The sequence below is a fragment of the Amblyomma maculatum genome, chromosome 9 (genome assembly GCF_055883805.1).
Source record: "Amblyomma maculatum isolate TAMU_Amacu chromosome 9, ASM5588380v1, whole genome shotgun sequence".
Classification (NCBI taxonomy): domain Eukaryota; kingdom Metazoa; phylum Arthropoda; class Arachnida; order Ixodida; family Ixodidae; genus Amblyomma; species Amblyomma maculatum.
In genome coordinates, this window is record NC_139352.1 from 76,733,454 (window position 1) to 76,755,439 (window position 21,986).

Genomic DNA, 21,986 nt, shown 5'->3' on the forward strand with positions numbered 1-21,986 from the left:
GTGGGTATAGTCAGGCTGGTGATGATGATGAGATACTGTCGCGCGTATGTGCAAACAGATGCATGCATGGTAAGCACAAACTGGATCGGAGAGGCCGACTTCTGCTATGCATGTCCACTTCATTACAGTACGTCTCGGAACCCAGTTGTGAAAGTGCTGCTAGTTTTCGATTACCCATACTAGCCTGAGTGCTTTTTTTCTCCCTCTCTCTACACCTGCGGTCCGACGGCCGGGGAACTCACGAGCCCGCGTGTAATAAGCGATAGCAGGTGTTAACTCACCCACATTGGTGGTCGCTGATCCTCTTCGATGTCGAAGCGAAACTCTCCCGGTGCAGTGCCCGTCGTCGAGCTTGGCCGCATGTAGCCGCCGCGCTCGTGGCTCAAGGACACGCCCGTCTCTGTCCTGCCGATCACTGCGAGAAGCACACGGTTAGTGGAGAGAGGTAAGAAGGAAGCGCCATGTAAGCAGAGCGCAGCCAATTTCTTCGCCATGTATACATTCCGCCGAAGAATTCATCGTTGCTGCTTCCTCAGCACCCTTCCCCGCGCTCAGTGGCGGTGTAGACGTTGGCCATCCGGAAGTATTTCAAAACATGTTTTCACAAGCTCTCAGAGTGAAATTTCAGGAGAGGGCGTGTTGATTTGTCTGCTCCGCGTCACGTGTGCGCTGATGTGGCGAAGTTGCTTACAGGGCTGAATCGTCTTAAAGTCTTATATTAAAAGACTGCCAACGTCGTCAGTGACGTACAGATTATCAGTCTTCCTCCTGCATATTCGAGAGGGAAACACAGGCTAATTCAATGCATGAATGTGTATTGACACATTTTTTTTTTCGCCTGTGATTTCGTGCACGCCTGTAGATGTAAGAAGTCTGGCTAATCATGTCTAGTGCGCGTTAAATCTCACCTGGATGATAACAAAGTATGTATAATAGTTGGAACAGGTGGCGTTACCAATTTCAAACAATGCGTGCCACTGTTCAGCCATAGGGCCGCCTCTGACAAGAGGTCCGCTGCAGAATAGGCCCACCGCATATAAGAGACAAGCACGCAACCCAAGGCGAAAATCTGGAGGACGATATCAAAACTGGCTCGAGAATTAGAGGAATGATTATATAGTACCAAGAAAAGAGATTCAACAGAATGAATTGGCTTTTACGAGAGCTCTCGTAAGAAGGACACCTCTTACCGATGGACTCATCGTGTGAGAGCATTGAATGTATGCCTGACAATGTCTAAAGGAACGCTTGCATGCACACGGATGACCGGAATATTGAAGCGAAAAGCTTCACTAGGCTAGTCAACTTCGAGTCTCGCGTGTGCTCTGTTGTTGAAAATACATATAAAGCCCGCTTTAACCAAGCCGTATGAACGTGCCTTAGTTGCCTATAAGGGTAACGTGAATGCCAAGGTCCTGGCAGGCTGATTCTGACATAATCGCCCCATGTGAAACGAGAGACCCAAGTTGGCAGCTCCTGCCAGGGGACCACGGTCATGGACACGGACACGGCACACAGCGACGAGCGGTTAGACCTAGCGTAGTATTGCTTTCGCAATAGAAGCCACAGCTGCGCATGCGCAAACCACGTGACGTCACAGGAGAGGCGCAGGTGGTCGGAGCCGCCGCTGCCGCCGCAACCGCTGCGCGACTCCGCAGGTTGACCTTTTGCCGGTGCCGCCCCCTTTCACCGGACTGTGCTTATGTCTATACAGAAGTTTAACGGTGATGATGATGTGGAATCAGAATAAAGTTTAATCTTATGTGATGCACGGCTGTAATCCATGTTTCACCGTGATGATAAGCCATGGAATATCTATAAGGGTGCAACCGTGAACAACAAGGTAAGCCACACTACGCCAAGGAACCACAAGCTAAGCCATCGCCGAGACTTTTCGCGTCTGATATCCAGGCTTAACCAAGCTAAGGCACCACCAATTTTTTTTTTCTCCGTTTAATATATGTGCTTAGATGCACTCCCGTTGAGCCTTGTGTGAAAGAAACCGACCAGATATTTGATTCAGAAAAAGGCACTCGGTAGAAGACGTCGGTGGCACAGCGCCTCTGTAAAGTGGCCGCTTTCCGCGGCGTGCAATTTTCCGACTCTAGCGCATAAATTCATTTTCGATGAGCTCTGTCAGTCAGTGGCGGTGCCCTAACAGCTTTTCAGCAGTCCTGACGTCACTGCAATTGGTCATTCCTCTGCTGAGCATGGTAAATTTAATTTAATTTAATTGAGTTTGATGGTTTATTCTTAGAGACGCTGAGAACAGGGCGGATGTAAAAAGATTAGCTTGGAGAAATCCATGGACATTTATAGAATCTCACTGCAGAATAAAATCAAGATTGAGTAGAGGCAGAGAAACGTCCACGTACTGAATAACACGATTTCGGTTAAAAAAGGAAGTACAGAAACAAAAACGCTACGCAACGCGGGGCACAAGAAAGGTACAATATCAGAAAGCGATCGTTAAAACAAATGTAAACAAACTACTGTTCTCTGTTCATAAAACTAGCCTGTAAGCATAAGCACTGTAAGCACTGTAGAACCTGCACTGGATAAATATGAGAGAGTCAGCGTTACTGCTCTGCTGTTACGATTCTGCGTGGTCATCACTCTTTACTTAATTTTTTAAATACCAGATGTGATTTTTGCTGTTTATTCTTTTGTTATTATTTTTAGCTTCGATTTATTCCTAACTTTATTTATTTCTATTTTTAATTTGTGCTTTTATTTTTGCCTGAGACTATATATATCACGTGCATTTGATGACGTCATCAATTATTAGTTACACACACTAAAAATATCATTAACTTCATGATCCCCCCCCCCCCCCCCCCCCCTCTTGCGACTCACACATGACTGGGACCACTGGACACATTTTGCGCACAATTTTCTTTCTCGTGGGCCTTATAAGTCTTCGCCTTAATAAAATTCTGTGGGTTTCAATTTCCGGTCTCAGCATCCATGAGGGTTAAGGAGTGGACCCTTTTCTGCCTTTTCTCCATTCGTGCTCATAAATTCCGTGCTCAAACTAATCGCAAGGGACCTCCATCATCACTGGTCTTTTCCCCACGAATACACGGCGGTTACGTCGAGTGAGATGGCTTGTTGGGCAGAACAGCAAATTATAAGGGTTACGCGACAAATAATAAATAGCCTAATATTTATGTCGTTATACTGTCACATCACTACTTCCCCACCAGAAAAACGGAAACGAGAACTAAGCGCTGGAAAATAACGTCTGAAGGCATCATCGCTAATACCGCGCCTTTGAATATGAATGGCCAGAAAAAGAAAATGTTCCAACTTTAAACATTCTATTCCAAAGCAAAAATGGCCTTTTCACCGCCGAACAAATATAAACATATATAGCGCAAGTCACAGCCATTGAATTTCAATAAAGCAAAAACTAGCACACCACAAATGGGGCGTAAATTTTGCACGCAAAAATAGATAGTTATTCAAAAACATTTTCAGTACTTGTTCGTCTCATTCGTCGGGGAAACTGTCGGTAATCATCCGCTATGTTTTCTTAGTCCTCGCTTCACCGCACTGGTGAACAAAATTCAAGCTAATCTGACAAGTTCTGTGGTAACTAAGGTCGTTACAAGTTTTTAGGGTGTGCTCACTATTGTAAAATAATGCAATATTTTCGAACTCAAGATGGATTGCTCGTTATCCATTACCGATTTGTACATGACGCAGAGCCAGAATTTCCCTGCCTACCTCTATTGCAGACTGCGCATTGGACGGCGACGAAATTTTACTTTTTAGCTGAAGTTGCACTTCGCAGCGGATATTCTTTCGATTTTCGATCGTTTCACGACGGATAACAACCGGTCAGTTCAGGAAAAAAAAAGAACGGAGCACAATAGTCCGTAGTTTAACCTTGGGCGCACCACCAGGCCGACTCCGCAACAGATGGGTAACACGTATACGTCCAAGAAAGTGAGAAATGGCGCAAGCGACCGTAAAGTTTCGTTTTAGGACCATCACGCGCACTCTTGCGCGCTTCGTCGTCTGTCTGCCAAGCCGTCGCTCTAGGGCTCGTGTTGCCTCGATAATTTGAACGATACGGCCAAGGGCATCTTGCCAACCGCGCCCTGACGAAAAGTGCATTATTAAGCTTACCAAATGGCATCTTTTTATGGTGTACCAAGGTGTCAGGGAATTCTAAAGCTGACTTACTTTCCATGCCCAAAAAAAGCATCTACTTGCACCATATCGGGGCTTTCCAGCTACATATCAATGTCGCGTCACTTTCCAGCGAAAACCCTGTGCACTTTTCCGTTAGGAGAGTTGCATATCGAGTTGTATGGGACGACACTCGACCGGTCACTGTGCATATCGCTTCTTTCCACACCTTCTCCTGGCTCGAAACAAGACGAGGCCACGAACTGTCAGTAAACGCGCGAAAGAACAAATTTTGCTTATCCCTGGTATTATAAGGAGCATGTGTCATTTATAACATAACTAATCAAAACATTAGTTGTGGTTTAGCTCTGGTTAACCCTAGTTGAATTGCGAAAGCAATTTGGCGGAAGCTTATTTTGCCTGCTACATTATTCCCTGCCTGCGTGTCGTAGGGGGTAACGAAAATGCAAACGGTTCTTATTCTCACTCTCCCGTATGAAAGGAGTGATCAAAGTTGGCAGCTCCTGCATGTGGCATAGGGGTTAACCTGAATTCAAACGTCACGGCAGGCTGATTTTTTTTATGAGGGACCACGGACACGGACACAGTGCACAGCGACGAGCGGTTAGACCTGGCGTAGTATTGCTTTTGCAATAAAATATAAAGGGCGTACGAATGGGGCCATTTGTTATCGCCAATTAATTACTTATCTCCCCTTCTGGAAACCCCATTTATTTATGAATATTTTTTAAAGAAAGCGCTTCCTTCGCCTTCTTGTTGCCGCCTTTTTGTACCTATAAGCATCTCACCGACCCCAAGATACTGTCTTCTGTATCGGACCACTTAACGCTTTACTGAACGCTACAAATAATCTTGACGCTTACCGTATTATGAGCGGGCTGGTTGGTTCAGATAGAAAAATAGACGACGCCAGGAGGAACGTATAGACGGCTTATTCGAGTGCGTCGATTTGCCGAGCGCACCGACGGCCGTAAGAAACCGGCCACGCACTGACGGACTTGCGCCTCTTGCGCAAACGCCACGTGACGTGGGCTGACGAGAAAGGAGGTTCAAACCTCGGAAGGGATTGCACGCTACTTGAACGCGGGACTCACGCTAGCTCGCTTTGCTGATGAGCGTCTCGGAAGTAATGTTTCTATTGAGAGCGCTATGTTATACTACACGGCAACGATGCCTTTAGCGGAGCACATTTCCTGCACGAGGAATGTTTTTTCTTTTTTCTTGTTATCAAGGAGAGATCAGCAAAGCCTGACAGAGACTCCGACGTGCAGTCACGCGTGCAGACATAATATTTTCTCAGTGCAGCCGACGTGTGTCAGCACAGCCTACATGGAGAGGGCGGCATTAAGAAGTGGCTTCGTCCGAGAAACAGCGGCAAGCTGGCATCCAGTGCTAATCTGCAATATGATTATCCTATAGAAGTGCTTTCCAGCCTCCTTTTGTCCGGCTCGTTTCATCTGCATTCAGAAAGCAGCTGCGCTACTGGCAAAAAAAAAATGGCAATGTAACAATTAGTTGTAGCCCAAAAGTAGGTAACTTTGATACAGTTACGAGTTTCAATATAAGTGCAACCATTACACTCGCCGAAAAAAGGCTGTTTATTTTGTTGCTGCAAGAAAGCGAACTAATAAATTCATCATCATAAGTCTGACTACCCCCTCCCCTCCCCCTCTGCACGACAGGGGCCTCTCAAGTAGGTCTGTGTCATGTTTTATTTCGACGTCCGCTCGAGGTGACCTTTAACAGAAGCTAATAGCACTTCATGCTTAAAAACAAATCCAGCCACCATTACACCGAGCGCCGCTGCGCAAATGCAAAGGTAAGGTGTCATGTTTTTCTCGGAAAAGTTTGTATTAAAAAAAAAAAAAGGAATTATTTGATCTGGTTCTGTCCATCACACCCCACCCCCGAGAGTCCGCTCTCTTGGCAGTTATTTTGGTGTAAACGAACACAAAAAGCACCCCCTTTTCCCAGCCAGGGCTCAGTGAACAAAATTACCTTGCCCCCCCCCCCCCCCCTCCCGAAAAATTCCTGGCATTATAGCGCGTGCGCACTACCGATTAACCGACCAGTAAATGACTTCCCGGGTGTAACCAGCACTAGTATCAGCAGTGCTGCTAGCAACCACCATTAGGTAAGGTTAACAGATGACAGGCTGCAATCCAGCTGATAAAAAAAACTCAGCGACAGTGATGGCAGCTCGGTCGGTCCAATGAGTTCTAAGGGATACCCCAAAAAACATAGGTCCGCCATGCAAAAAAAAGCTATAGAAAGTAAATACAATGAAACGTCGCTATACGAAAGCGGTTTATAAAGAAATCAAGGATATAACGAAATAGTAAACATTCGCTTTGTAAACTTTCCTAGGAGTCCGTGTATTAGGTATCTCACATTTACGAACTAAAATCTGACTACAATTCGATATTACGCACACCATAGGGAATCCCACCAGCAATTTCGGACTAAGTAATCGATTTCATTTTTCCATTCGACGCGGAAAACACAAATTGCCGCTTAAAACGTGGCAAAACTGTCGGAACTAGGGGGGCCCACATGGTGTCGTTCTCCGGGCAATCCATTGACGCAGGCTGTCCCAAAATTTGACGCCGGCATGTTCACCCTTGACGCGCATACTGATTGCCGTGACATAACGGTCCGCTGTACGATGTGTGTCGCGCAGCCCGCTGCGCTATGTTGCTTCTGGAGAGTTGCCAAATTTACTGAATTTCCCCCTTTTTTCCAACCTCCTCTCTGCCTACGACCCGCTGCGCGACTCTACTTCTAGGGCGCCGTGATGCACGGTTTCTGATTTCACGGTCCGGACTGCATATTTTCAGTGTTGCGTTCTGTGCCCTTAAAATATTCAGCGAAAAATGTATCGTTAAGACAGGACTAGAGAGACGAGGACAGGACAGAGCTACGTTTTTCGCGGAGCCTTCAACACGAGCTCCAAGCGGCCGAATATTCCACACATACAGTATTTGCACGTAAATGACGCGAGCACGAATATAACACGGGGGCGGAGTTTGCACCCGGGAGAAAAAGAAACATATTTATTACGATTATAATGCGATCTCATGATTATAGCGCGAAATCTTAACTTTAGTGGGCAACCATAGTCTAGGATATGAAAATAAAGGAGACTATGTAAATATTCCAGAGGAACAAGCACATGTGAGTAGTTTATTCACTGCCACTGTTCAGTCCCTTACCGCTGTCCGCAAAAGTGCTCCCTCCGCATTTCTTCTTCCGATCAGACATGTTTTACTAAGCATCCCAGCTTCCTTTTCGTGTTTAGAGCCCCTTTGCCATGCATGTTTTGACCATAGGCCCAGATACATGTAGTTTGGTGCTCTGATGACGTTCGGCTGGAGATGTGTATTCTATCCCGCCCCTTCGAATAAAGGCTTCATTCATTCATTCATTCATTCATTCATTCACTTCCCTTCCAACCTTTCTTCACGGTCATGTGTTTTTTCTATTTTATTTTTTTACCTCACATCGGCTCGTTTCACAACTGCGACGTTGCCACAAAGTTGGCTTTTTCTTGCAACTCGCGAGCCTAGTGGTAGGGCTATCTTGACTAGCAGCATTAAAAAAAAAAAAAAAAAAAAAACTTTGTAATCAAATATTGGTTTCAAATATAGCTCGAAGCGCGTTCTCAACAATGTCATTCCTAAAAAAAAGAAAATGAAAACGTGTTCCACATGTGTAAATATCATACCTAGTAAGAATCTCGTTCTTCCAAAGAGCGCGCATTTTTTGCTTGACTCGCATGGATTTCAGCTCCTAGCAACGCGAGCTGGGAGATTAAGTCTATGGAACACAAGGACATCAATTCAGAATATTAAGCCTCGTTTATCAGTTATTTATGCCAGTAATGTTCGTCATTAAATAGTACGTGCAGCGACGACTTTTTAGCGAGCACTCGTTTTTGCTGGTTTTACCGCACGGCTCGACAGCACGCTACCCGCAACACTTCACCGCATGACATAGCTGTTTTGTGAACAGTGCGTGTTCCAGACCGAAGGTTTATCTGGTTAGGTTTGTAAATTGTAGGGTTTAATGTTTAAAAGCGACTCAGGCTTTGAGAGACACCGTAGTGGAGGGCTCTGGAAATTTAGACCACCTGGGGTTATTTAACGTGCACTGACATCGCACAGCACACGAGCGCCTTGTTTTTCGCCTCCATCAATAAGCGACCGCCGCGTCCGGGATTCGATCCCGCGTCCTTGGGTTCAATAGTTGAGTGCCCTAAAGACTGAGCTACCTCGGCGAGGTCAGACTTTCATGACAGCAGCCTTTCGGACAACGGAAATTGTTTTGCACTTACGTTTTCCTCCACTTGACCCCGTAAAACCATCGAAACGTTGATGCTGCCCAGAACACCAAGCGCGCCGTCAAATGTTTATTAATCATGCTATCATCGCAACCACAAAAGCATGAGCGCACTCGAAGTGGCCTGCACAGTGGGCCGCAGAGGGCGTGGATATAGCGCAGTATGCATGGTGTCACTCAGTGGGGGGCGGAGCCAAGTTCCGGCAAAGGGAACGCAAGCCTCAAACGGCGCGCCGGAGCTTACAAATTGCCCTAATGCAGGACACAATTGAGAGGAGATACTTTTGCTGCGCGTTCTTCTTTTATTTTTTATTTTTTTCTGTGTTCGAGAGAGCGGGTTATGCGCGGGGGATTTGTTCTGTCACATTGTATCAGTACAAAAGTGCTGTGCGAGGTTACAAATCGACATATTCGGCGTGAAATGGCCGGTGATTAGGGGGATCGTTATATCCTGTTGTAAAGAAAAAAAAAAAAAGTTACTTCAGAAAAACGATGTGTCACATATACGGACTTTTATAGGAGTTACGAAGGGAAATGACAATTTATTTGTTATAACCGTTATTTGCGTTAGAAATATTTTGTTATAACGAATTTCATTCGGCTACGCCGGGGGAGCTCAGTACGCGTCTTGAGCGCTCAGTTTAACCCACATCGGCTGTATGCGAAACGCGGTTGTTCCCGTCTCACACTCAGGCACGTATAGGCCTGTTGAGCGGCATTTATGGTGAAGGCCGTCTATCCCTGTCACGAGGCAACTTCAAGTTCGTTATAACGAGGTTCAGCTATAATGATATCTTTTATTTCCCTCGTACAAACAGCATAATGATAAATTTATTAGCAGTCCTCAGGCGAAAAGGGAGAATAATTAAAAGAGAAGTGATTGCACTCTTTAAATTGGTTACAGGCAAAGTACTTTTACTTACATTAAGATTTATGGGCCGCCCTTTTCTTCCTCGTGCTTTGCGTTGCACCGACCAAATAATTTTATCCTTTAAACTTGCCGGTTGTACATATTTCGTTCTTAACGTTTCACGTTCAGATTCCATATTCATCACCTTTAATTGTGAGGCGACTGCATGAGGAACATTGTATGATGCTGCTATGAAGATAACGATGGAAATTTGCTAACTTTCCGACAAATCTTTCCTTTATAGTTTGCCCTGTTTTTGGCCGCACCGAGTGGTTCAAACTTCCATTAAAAAAAAAAAAAAATACGGTGAGCGTTCTTGATAGTAATAACTGGGCAGCTGTAGAATATAGCAAGATATCTTTTATAAACATATTGATGAAATTGGTCTAATCTTCCCAAGCGTAGCAAAATCTAGATTTTCAGGTTTGTCCCGCGCCCACAACTAGTAGTTAATAAGACTGTCTTAGAAATCAATAGGGCAATTCATTGCAATGAATACAGAAAAAATCAATAGGCAGAGCAGGTAGCTGTATATGTATTAACGGTTATTCGAAGGCCCCGTTCTCACGAAAATTCGGCGTTGTCGGCGTCGGCGTAGTGAGCGGAAGATCACGGGCATTACTCTGGTAGCTGGTGGTAGCTGGTGGCTGGCATTGCACGCCACTGATTGGCCGCATTGTTGTGCGATGTCATGCTACCATTTGACATGATCGATTCGGCCAACTCGGGCTTCTAAACTCATATGAGAGGGCGAGGAGGAACCAAAGAGTCCAAGGCCCTTGCATTCCGAGCCAGACAACTACCCCTATAGGCAACGCAGGCAGGTTAGTATACGGCTTGGTAAAGGCTACATGTATGGGCTATACATGTATGGGCAGCGGTCTTTTACTTAACATGGTAGCCTAATACTATATGCTAAAGAATATTTGGGGAATAAAAGAGGCACATATTAAGAGATTAGTGACTAAGCGAATTGCAAAGTGCACGTACGCGAACGAAGATTCTCACAGAGGACCGTGGACTGGAGCTGTTAACGACTAAGATTCTGTTATTGACCGAAATGATCTAATCTTCGGAAGCGTAGAAAAAAACCTGATTTGAAAGATTGCCCTGCGCCCATAGCGAGTTGAGACTGCCACAGGAAACCAATGGAGGCATTTGTGACAATAAATAGTAGAAACCTTTAATATTTTATAAATGAAAGCTGATGCTGTTATGGGGTAACCTTTACAACATGCGAAAAATTTCGGTTCGCTTGCAAATTCCCGCTGAAAAATAAAAAGGCAGAAGTCCTGAGTGTGCGTCAAACAATGCATTTGTCTTGACGGAGGACACGTCTAAATTCCATGCCGTTATTTTACATAGTATAGCTGCGAGCTTTCTTGAAAGTATAGCTTGCTCTGCGCAATTGACAAATCTGAAATTGAACTATCGCACCATCTTTGTGAAGGGAAAGATGGTGTGCCAAGTTCAGAGAGAAAATTTAACGCATGTAAAAAAAAAATGGATTTGGTTGAAGTTTTGACATTTCGGGTTGATTCTCGGCGCGAACATTACAGACAGATTTTAAACATGGCCTTCGCACAGACCAGGACAAAAAACTGCAGCCAATGAAAACTATAAAAATAAAAATGAGCACACAACGTAAGAAAAAAAAGATACGTGTATTTATTGTCAACAACCGCAGTCTCCGGACCTCTATATAAGAACAATAATCTGTATTGATTTCTTTTAACCTAAACTTCTCCATGTTTGTTTCATTCCCCCACTGCAAATCCTGATCACTAGACTCCGCATTTCTGCTCTGACCACCTGTTATTTTTTTTTTTTTTTTTTATCAGGAAAACGTGCTAGTCAGCAAACCGAATGTCCAGGGATGCGATTTGTACATCGATTCGTACGTATGAATTTGTAAATACATGGTTCAGCAATAATAGTTTCAAAAAAGTTCGCTGCATAACAGACAAGGGCCTAAATGGTAAACTAAACCACACGTAATGATTGAGCATAGATTGAGCCCATGTTTTTTTCCCGACGTCTCTTGTCCAGAAGTCAGCGAAATACTAAAAACGGACATGAAATGCCAACCAAACCTCATCAACAAGTATTGTAACCTTACCAGTATCGCTGAGCGCGTTCTTGGGCATGGTCTCAGCTGCGCGTTCGGATGTGTCCCGCACCGCCTGACAGTTCGCTGCTGCAGCTCGTGCTCGTCCCGATCGTTTCACTAATCTCGGCGCGAGTCGTCAAAGACGACAGTGAACGACAGCCAGGAGCATCGCGTCTTCTCGCGCGATAAGCGCCAGCGATAGCGCAAAGCCGGCTAGCGCGCGGTGTCCAACCAGGCTGACCCGGTACTACTGCGGTACGAGACTGTAGCGGCCGCGTACTTGTACACGATAAACAGCGAGCGGACAGGGAGCGCTGCTGCCTTGTCGGGAAACGGCGATAAAAAAGCCGCAAACATATGCCGCGCGTTCTGGCGCTGCTGCCCTGATCACGGACGGTGATATGAAGCAACGTGAGAAATCCCGTCGGTTCCTGTGGAGATCATCACTTCGTTAGCCCCACAACGATTACTGGTTTGGTATGGTTTATGGGGTCTAATGTCCCAAAGCGACACACGCTATAAGGGACGCTCCCGAAATTTCGACCGCTTTGGGTGCTTTAATGTGCACTAACATCGCACAGCACACAGGTGCCTTGCTTTTCACCTCCGTCGAAAAGCGGTCACCGCGGTCAGGATTCAGTCCCGCATCCTTGGGCACAACAGTCGAGAGCCCTAATCACTGCGCCACCGCGGCGGGGCATGTAGATTACTATAGGCACAACAGTTAAGGTTATCACATGCAGTGACACTTCTGCCTCAAATTATTTCTTCTTTATATGTAGGGGAATTTTCTAGTATCATTACACAGTCTGAATTATCCGACATCTCTGACCAAAATTCCCTTCCATATAAGGTACAGTCTATACTTCCAGAAAACACTGAACTCCCGAGGACACCAAGATGACACAAACATCCTGATCCCGCACAGGAATTTCTGAGGACACTAAATTCACTACTTTAAGGCGTGCACGTGATTCAGCCTTAAAGTAGTGAAAGGCGAAAGCCTCAGTGCCGCATTCTGCTACGCAACAGGCACTAATTAGCAATTAATTGATTAGTCAGCAACTGTTTAATTACATAATTAAATAGTCATCGATAAGTTAATTGGCTATGTATTTATTAATTAATTAGTCCTATATCCATCTGATTAATTAATTATCAATTAATTAGTAATTTATCATTGACTGGCATATGGCCTCATAAAGCACGCATTCGCGCATATTGTGGTGGTGCTCTGTAATTGGTCGAGACCTCTATGACGTCATCCCGCCTCGGCCAATCAGAGCCGCCGAAAAAGCGGTACACATTTTGTCCACGACAGCATGAGCCGGCTTTCGCCTTAATACACTTATAATCCAAAGAGTTACCTGACAGCCTATATATGTACTACATTCGATCGCGACATGCAGGGACTGGGGTGGGAGATTGTGGTGCCTTTTCTCAGTATTGTTCGAGTGAGGCGGTAGGAGCCTCATATATATATATATATTGTATGCTACTAGTTCATAGCCAATGTACGAGTCGTAAGTAGTAGCATTCTCAGTTCAGTTTCTTTAAAACACCACTCACCTCTTACGCCCCTGCGGCCGGACGAAGGACGAAAAGAAAGAGAATACACAGTGATGTACTTATGCAGAGTGTGTTGCTGGGCTAGTCGGTACTTGTTGAACATCATGGAATATCGCAGCGCTGGCAGACAAGGATAAAGGTAGTTGTGCGTGTGCATCCTCCCTTTATCCTCATCTGCCAGCACTGCGATTCCATGATGTTCGACAAATACACAGTAAATACCTCAAAGTTAATGACTAGAAAATCTAGTCGACAGTCCCTGTCAGGCCGCTTGAACTCTATAATTCGAACTGTGGACGTAAGAACACAGCATGCGATTAGGTGAAACAGGCTACGAAAGGTATATGCACATCGTGCAGGCTGCTCGAAAGTTCGCCTAAGCCGTTCGTCTCAAGAAAATATTGTTGCGACTAAACATTACGTTTTTTTTTATTTTGAGTTCTTGTTTTATTTTTATGATGCGGCATGTCAAAACACGCCATGAGCTTCACCGCCTCATGCTCCCTTTCTTCAAACATCAGTACAGTTCTGCGTCCGAAAAGCTAGCTTTGCTGCAGTGCTTTTAGGTGAAACGGAGAAGGTGACTAATCGGGACTCATCGGGTGGTTGCGTATAAAGTTTCGAAAAAAAAAAAAAAAGAAAAGAACAAGCTGGTGGGATTGATTTGTCTTACCCTGATTCAACAAACTGTGTGTAATGAGTGTCTTCACTTTTCCCAGTGCGACAATATTTACGACCCGTTTCTTTTTTTCCTTTTTTCCTTTTTTTTCATGTATTAGGGATATTTTTAACGTATCATGCATTGAAAGCTCTAGAGCTGTAGATGACAGTGGTGTACCCAGAAATATTTTTCACCCGGTGTTTACGCCGCCGCTACAAAAAAAAAAAAATGGCAATAAGGTGTATTCCCGAACAGTATCTTTCATTTTTCCGCTGTAATGCAATCAAGTTCTTGGGGGTGTTTTGACACCGAAACATCCCCCTTGGCTACGCCTCTGGTAGGTGTTATATACATTTAAGCAGAATTTCAAAGAAAAACGTTGTGTTTTAGCTCTGGTTAACCCTAGTTGATTTGCAATAGCGACGGCGGAAGCTTCTTTTGCCTGCTACATTATTGCCCTATCACGCCCTGTCAGCGTAAGGTGCTACATTATTGGGGACACTTAAGCTCATCCTTTAAGAGCATGACGCGAGAGCGTAAGCTACCACCCGACATATAAATGAGAAGGGTTCAATGCTGCTGAACCGAATGTTTAGCGAAAACATTAGCTGCGGGTGACCGAGCGTTCTTCGTCTTTCGTCTTCGTCGTCTTCATCTTCTTCGTGTTCTTCTTCGTCTTCTTCGCAGCTGTTCAAGGTCAAACATGGCCCTTCGCGGGACTACGCGACCGGCCGAAACCTGACGTAGTATTGCTATCGCAATAAAACTTAAATTCACTGCCCATCTTCAGGGCCCTTTGAAGAAATGCATCAAACATGGCGGGCGAGACCGTAATCCGGTCGCTGTGGTAGTCAACGGACAAGTGGAAGCGATTGCGGCCGCTACATTCAGAACTAGAGCGGCCGAGCATTGAGAGCGCAACCAAGCTAACCTGGACGCCGCACGTCTCCGTCCCTGGTAATGACGCGGCACACGAGCTAGCCCGAGGTATCTATTGCCGGATTGGTCCAGAACCCCTCGACCAAGGAAGCAAAGAGCGCATGGTAAAATTTGGAGAGATTGCACACTATACAGACTAGAGCCCAAGCAGGTGCTGACGCCGTGCCCGTCGCTGGATAATAAACAGATGGTTCCAAACCTATACATATCCACATGTAGTTCTCGTGACTGCAATGCTCCCGAAAATAAGATCGGATCATCACTGTGGTGTGAGCTAGGGGGTCCTTCTACCACATCATCTGGGAACGCTCTTTTTCCCCGGGAAGGCCACTGAACGTCGATAGCAGAGAAGCATGGGAACCCCTGCTGCGCAGCTTGGACCTCGAGTCTTAGCAGAAACTTGCCTGACTAGCCGAGGAGGCTGCCGAGAAGCAAGATATGCCGGCCAGCATCTAAGACAGTGCTCCGCCCTAGCATTCGGGACTCTATTTTTGCACGTCGGTCGCGTCAAGTCACGTGACAAAAAGCCAAATGAGATTTACTTCGAGACATGGATGAGTAATAGTATATAAAGGACACACTACACGACGCAGTTTGGTAGTAAGGCATCGCCAGTCTCGCGATCGAAAGGTCGAAACTCGCGCTCGCTCCCGCAATATAGTGCCTAGAATATATTGGCTAGTGTGCCGACCGTAGCTTCCCGGGTGGCACCGTGAGCGATGAATGCCGGTTGCCGCCGCCAGGAGCGCAGCAAACTGAGTGGGCTGCAAACTGGGACAGTTGACAGCCGTGTGGTGCGGACGCGTGTTCCATCGCTCCTCCGATTGCACGTGGCTACCGGAAACGGACGGACTGGCGACAGCGGGAGCTTCCGAAGCGTCAAATAGATGAGTTCTTTCTTTTATTACCTTATTTCTTTTTCAGCTAGTTAGGTTAGGTGCAGCCTAAAGAATAGATTTTAGCTCTTGGTCCTAGCGGCCTGGTTTTTCGTGCCGGCAGCTAGGTTTTCTTGGCGTTCATTGTTTAGCTATCTTGTTTAGCTATCTTGTTTAGATAAATATTTTTCTTTCTAGGCTATTGGCATTCGCAGATTTGGTTTTTAACGCGTCTTTGCTAGTCGTTTCTTGTGTCTTCTTTTGGCAATTTGTATATTCTAAGAATTCGTAACAGTTATAGTTCAGTCGATGAGCGCTTAAGATGTGCAATCAAAAGAAGGTAAAGTGTACTCAGTGTGAGGCGCAGGTTAATCTCAAAGAAACGCGTTTTGATTCTGTAGGTGAAGCGGAAGGCAACGACTTTTTGTGTCGATGTTGCGTACTGAATGCACGTCTAGATAGATTTGATCAAGAAAGGGGCAGTTTAGTGTCTCGTGTGGAGGATTTAGAAAATGAAGTACGTTTGCTAAGGACGGAAAATCAGAAACTGCTTGGACAGTTTACTCAGATTGAAAAGAAAGGGGCCGACTTTGTCCTTGAAACCAACAAGAACGAACATTCCAATGCGGGCCACGTGGCTGTGGCCAGCACTGGCATGGAAGGCATAAGCAAAGTAGGTCAGGCGGATCCGAACCGTCAGAGTTATTTAGAAGCAGCTAAGACGCCGGAAAAAAAGGAAGAAGTAAGGAAGAATGAAAATCCCAGAGATAAGGACACAGATAACCGAAAGCAGGAGCCAACAGTTGGGAGAGGGAGAGAGAAGGCCCAGGTGCTTATCGCCGGAGATTCTAACATGAACAGGTAGGTGCAAGCGAGATATCTTGGAACGTGTAAGGGGTGATAAGAGAGTGTTGGTTGGAGCCTTCACAGGGAAAACAATGAGGGCTCTACTAAAAGAAAGTAAAAATAGGCTGTTGAAGGATTCCGCAGAGCGCAGTATGGTAATAGTAGCCGCGGGTCTAAACGATGTCCTAAATGGTGACGCTGCAGGAGTGGTGGAAAGTTTAGCTAAGGGAGTTGACGAGATCAGGGAGATAGCACAGCAGACGCAGATAGTTGTATGCACAGTACCAGAGGTGCTAGGATTGAACGGAAAGATGGAAAAGGACGTTTATTTATTTATTGCACTTTGTAGCAAAAATACAATTTTTGCCGTGGGACCGAGGCTAAAGGTGACGTACAAGTCACCTGACGGGGCCTTCGGCACCACAAATGACATGTGCAACACAACGCAGCAGGCACAGAGCAGCACAAAATAGTCAGTCATATGTGAGAATGTAATACAAACACAAACCAGGGGCAAAATACATAAAATTCAATCTGTAACATACATCAAGGTAACAGTGTCAACAGTAATTGGTATTACACAACGGAAATAGGAAACAAATAATCACGTATGTTCCAAAAAGTACATCTTAATTTTTTTTTTTTAATGTTAACAAGGAGGATGATTCTTCAAGTAGATAAAATATGTCAGGATAGCAGTTCAAGAGGTTAGGGATTTGCCAGTGAATTAACTGCATACCATACCCGGTCCTTATGCGAGGTTTTATAAAGTTCACATTTCTAAGGACGTAATGTGGATCAGTGTTGATAAACGTAGTTAAAAACGCATTACTGTCAGTTTTGTATTGTCGGTATATAAATTCGGATAGTCGTTGTTTATAGAGGGCTGTAATACTTAATATATTACTTAGTTTAAAGTATGCAGACGCAGAATCATATCTAGACAGGTTGTGAATAAACCGAAGGCCTTTCTTTTGCAAAATATAAATCTTTTCCATGTTGGTTTTTGTACCCACTCCCCATACCAACAGTTAATCAGGACATAAGAAAGTTAAGCCTGGAGAAGCGTTTCGAAGTGGTTGAGGTAAACAGGGAGGTACATAAAGCAGGTTTTGGTAGGGCTTTTCAGCGAGATGGCATTCATTTTAACAGAAGGGTCGGAGCAGATCGGCTGGCGCTTGGCAGGCAGGGCTGTAGCTTTTTTAGGGGGTCCGCGAGGACTCCGTGCACAGAGGTAGTTAGAAGTGAAGCAGAAGAAAGTGTATTAATGGAGGCTGAGCCCCCAAAAATGGCAAAGAGTAGGTCGAGAAAGAAAAGTACAAAAAAGGAATTTAACACTAGGATCAGCTACATAAACATGCAAGGAGGTAGAAAAAGAGCGAAATGGCTAGAGATAGAACAGCAGTTGAAGGATGACAAAATAGGTGTGTACGCTCTTTGCGAGACTCATCTCAGGGATCTAGAAGATCCGCCGTTTATAGAAGGCTACGTCTGGGAAGGGTGCAACAGAACGAGAACGGAAAGAAAGGGTGGAGGGGTAGGTATGTTGATACACCAGGGAACAAATTGGTAAAGAATTAAATCATCTTGTAAAGAACATATCTGGGTTTCAGGAACCATTGCCGGCATAAGGACATGGCTAGGGGTAGTTTATTTAGGAACAGGACATCAATGCAGGCAAGAAAACAGGGATCTTGTTGAATGTCTCAGTGACGATATAAGCCAGTTTGGAAACGGGGCCAATATTATTCTGCTGGGGGACATGAACGGCCACATCGACGATCTGGATGGATACACGGATTGTAACGGGAAGCTAATGCTAGATTTCTGCGAGCGACACGATCTAGTTATAGTAAATAGAGAAACAAAATGTGAAGGCCAAATCACGTGGGAATTCCGCAACAGGCAGACGACCATTGACTATTGTCTAATGTCGCAGGAAATTTATAGCAAGGTCACAAAAATGGAAATAGACGAAGAAGGGGAGTGTAGTCTGGGAAGTGATCATAAACGTATTAGTCTGCAGATGGGGCCCTTGATGAAAAGAGAAATGGAACTTAGACAAAACGTAAACGCAAAATTAAACGACGATCAAATAGCGCAGATAGCAGCAGACATAGAGGAAGCAATAGAGAAAAGCCCCATGGAAGACTGGGATTATGAACAGGTAGAACTACTCATAAGGAGTAAAATTCAGGAGGTTAAAGTAGCAAGCCGCTGGAATAGAAAGAGGAAGCCACGGAGCTGGTGGAATAAGGAAATCATGGGAAGCTATTGAACAACGACGGGCTGCTTCAAGGGAACACCGAATGGCAAAGAAAGCACAGGCTTCTCAGGAGGAAATCGACCAAAAATGGGAATCATATCGACAAAAGAAACTTCAAGTGCAGGCCCTCGTCCAAAGTAAAATAAGACAGTCCACCGATCGCTGGATGGCTGATATACACGATGCCTCTAGAGGCGGAGCAAGAAAATTCTGGAACCATATAAGCTGGCTAGGGAAGAAGAATCAAAGAAAGCAAGATCGGATTCAAGATAACGAGGGAAATTGTTTAAAGGGAGACAACGCAGTGAACTACATTACATCAGCTATAGCCGAGTCATTTAAGAACGACGATAGGGTAATCTCCGCAAATCAGGAAGCAACACAAGGTAGCAGAATACAAAGCACCTTAGAACTGACCAATCTAAACTGGAAAAAGGCAGAAAAAAATATTCCTAAAAACACATCTACAGGAATAGATGGAATTCCGATCAAGCTGATTAATGAACTTGGTCCAAAAAGTAAGGAAACGTTGTTAAAAGCATTGGAAACAGTCATAGCGAATAAGCAAATTCCGGACAGCTGGCGGCAGAGTAAAATGAATTTGATTTATAAAGGGAAAGTAGAAAGGATGCACATAAAATCCTACAGGCCGATTACCATAACATCTGTAATGTACAGGTTAGCCATGCAGGCGGTGAAATTAAAGGTGCAAGCATGGGTTGAAAGTAACAAGATACTCGGAGAACTTCAGAACGGCTTTAGAAATGGTAGGCGCTGAGATGATTGCCTGTTCGTGCTTACCCAATGCATCGAAATATCTAGAGTGGAAAATAGACCTTTGTATTTGGCCTTCCTGGACATAAACGGGGCGTACGACAACGTAAGCAGGGAACTCCTGTGGAACATATTAAAAGAAGAAGGTAGCGGTTATGAGATAATAGAGTTCCTACAGGAAATATACCGGGATAACAAAGTAGAAATTACATGGGAAGGGATAAGAAGTACGGAGGATGTCAAAGTATGCAAAGGATTAAGACAAGGCTGTCCTCTATCACCGGTGCTGTTCATGCTTTATATGATAAACCTGGAACGGAGGATACAAGACAGTAACCTAGGTTTTAACCTGTCATACAGATTAGGTGGAAAGGCGGTAGAGCAGCGCCTCCCCGGTTTGATGTATGCAGACGATATTGTGCTGCTAGCTGAGAGTCTGGAAGAATTGCAAACTCTAGTTAAGTATTGCGGAGACGAAGGGGACGCTCTAGGCTTCAGTTTCAGCGCAGTTAAGTCGGGTCTGATGATTTTCAACGGCTCAACTGATCAGGGTCTTAAAATTCAAGGCCTTGAAATACCTAGAGTAGCAGAGTATAAATATTTGGGGGTATGGGTAAACGAAGGATTGGCATACATTGGAAAGCATGAGCAATCACTTAAGGCCAAATGGCGAAGGAATGCCGGGATAATGAAGCATAAGGCATTGTGGGGATACAATAGGTATGAGGTATTGAGGGGTATTTGGAAAGGAATTATGGTGCCCGGACTTACTTTCGGAAATGCGGTTTTGTGCCTAAAATCAGAGGTACAGTCGACATTAGAAACAAATCAGAGATCCGTTGGACGATTAGCACTAGGTGCCCACGGCAAAACTACAAATGAGGCGGTACAGGGAGATATGGGCTGGGCATCTTTTGAAGTACGGGAAGCTCAGAGTAAAATATTATATGAGGAACGCCTGAGGAAATTGGACAGTAACAGATGGGCAGCTAAGGTATTTAAATGCCTGTACCTAAAAAGCGTTGACTCACAATGGAGGAAAAGAACTAGGAAACTAACTAGTAAGTATGCTAGTAACAAGGACGGAGAAATAAAGAGCATTAAGCAACAGGTGAAAAACACAGAAGGTAAAAATTGGATAAATTCGATGGAAAAAAAACAGAGTGTGGAATTATACCGAAAGTGGAAAATGCAGATCAGGAAGGAAGATTTCTTTGATAACTCAAGAGGCAGTGCCCTACTTTTTGAAGCTAGATCAGGGTGCCTTAGAACACGCAGCTACAAAAAGAAGTTTAACAATGGAGATGACGCATGTGCTGTATGTGGAAACTCCAGTGAAACAATTGACCATATTATACTCGAATGCAGTGGTATCCATCCGGAAGTTGATGCAGGCGCAATCACTGTTCCTGAAGCTCTGGGGTTTAGAGATACAAGTGGCCGGGTGAATAAACCGGCGGTGGAAACTAGCAAAAAACTGCTGGAATATTGGTGGTTTAAAAGCAGAGAAGGGACATAATGTTAGTAATGTAGGAGCAAAATTTAATAAATAGAATGATGGTTTAGTTAACCATTCTAAATAAATAATTAAGATATATGGAGAAAAATGAGCATGATAGCTACTGCTACCACCCCGTTTCAAAGGGGACGCTCCTATATTCCATCCATTCCATCCCATCCTTATAAGGAGGTGGGTACCAGCTGCGCCGCCCGCAGCCTACCGCGCGCCAAGCCGCGCTCTCACATCTTTGGCAAGAGGACTGCTCGCGCTGCATTTTAGCTCTAATTAAGTCGCAACAGACCCAAGCTATAACTGAAGCCGTTCACTACAAGTTTCAAGGTGTGTTTTGAGTCTTGGACTGAAAAAGGCGCACGTATTTAACGCTTCTCGCTTGCGAAGGCTTCTGCGAAGTTGGCGCAACTCAAGTCTCAGACATCCCATGCTCGCAAAGGGAAACACAGAATTTCTATTCTAATAGCAATTAAAGCATAGGCTTTTATTCTTATAAAATATATTTGTATTTTTTGGAACAAAGTGAAATGCTTCAGTTGTATTGGCATGTATTGGTTCTTTCTGTGCACTGTACACTTGCTGACAAGTGAACACATATGCGCAGTTTTACTTATATATTTTATATATGAATAATAAAGGAAACAAAGTCGCGCAACACTTCTTTTATGCATGCACAAACACAAGCATGGGGCAGAATTGCATGAACAGCAGAGCACGAAGGAGGAACTAACTTACAGCGGGTTTAAGGTATATATCGCGGCCTGTGATTGCACACCAGGCTTTGCCAAAGTCACCATCTTTGGAATGAAGAGGCTGACGAAGTCTTTTTTTTTTTTTTTTTTTTCACAATTCACAATATACACGAGACGCGGCCGGTTAATTACAGCGGAAGCTCGTTGGTAATGCCGCTTACGGTGAAACATATGCGCCCATATATAACTGCATTCATATGACAGGAGTGCGTAGCGCAAAAGGAAGAAAGACGCAGAAGAGGTACAAAACACAGATGCTGCATGTAGCGCCTGAT

The 21,986-nt window shown here is 44.7% G+C and overlaps 1 protein-coding gene across 1 annotated transcript in view; it reads right to left on the reverse strand.

Annotated features, from left to right (window-relative positions):
- LOC146179473 (ectonucleotide pyrophosphatase/phosphodiesterase family member 3-like) overlaps positions 1–11,746 on the reverse strand; it is a 44,753-nt gene extending 33,007 nt beyond the window's left edge. Inside the window, exons 1-2 of the mRNA XM_084579089.1 lie at positions 11,526–11,746; positions 282–415 (exon numbers count right to left, since the gene is read on the reverse strand). Of these exons, the coding sequence (XP_084435215.1) occupies positions 282–415; positions 11,526–11,553 (162 nt within the window). The 5' untranslated portion in view covers positions 11,554–11,746. The remainder of the gene's footprint in view (positions 1–281; positions 416–11,525) is intronic.
- Between the last annotated feature and the right edge of the window lie 10,240 nt (positions 11,747–21,986).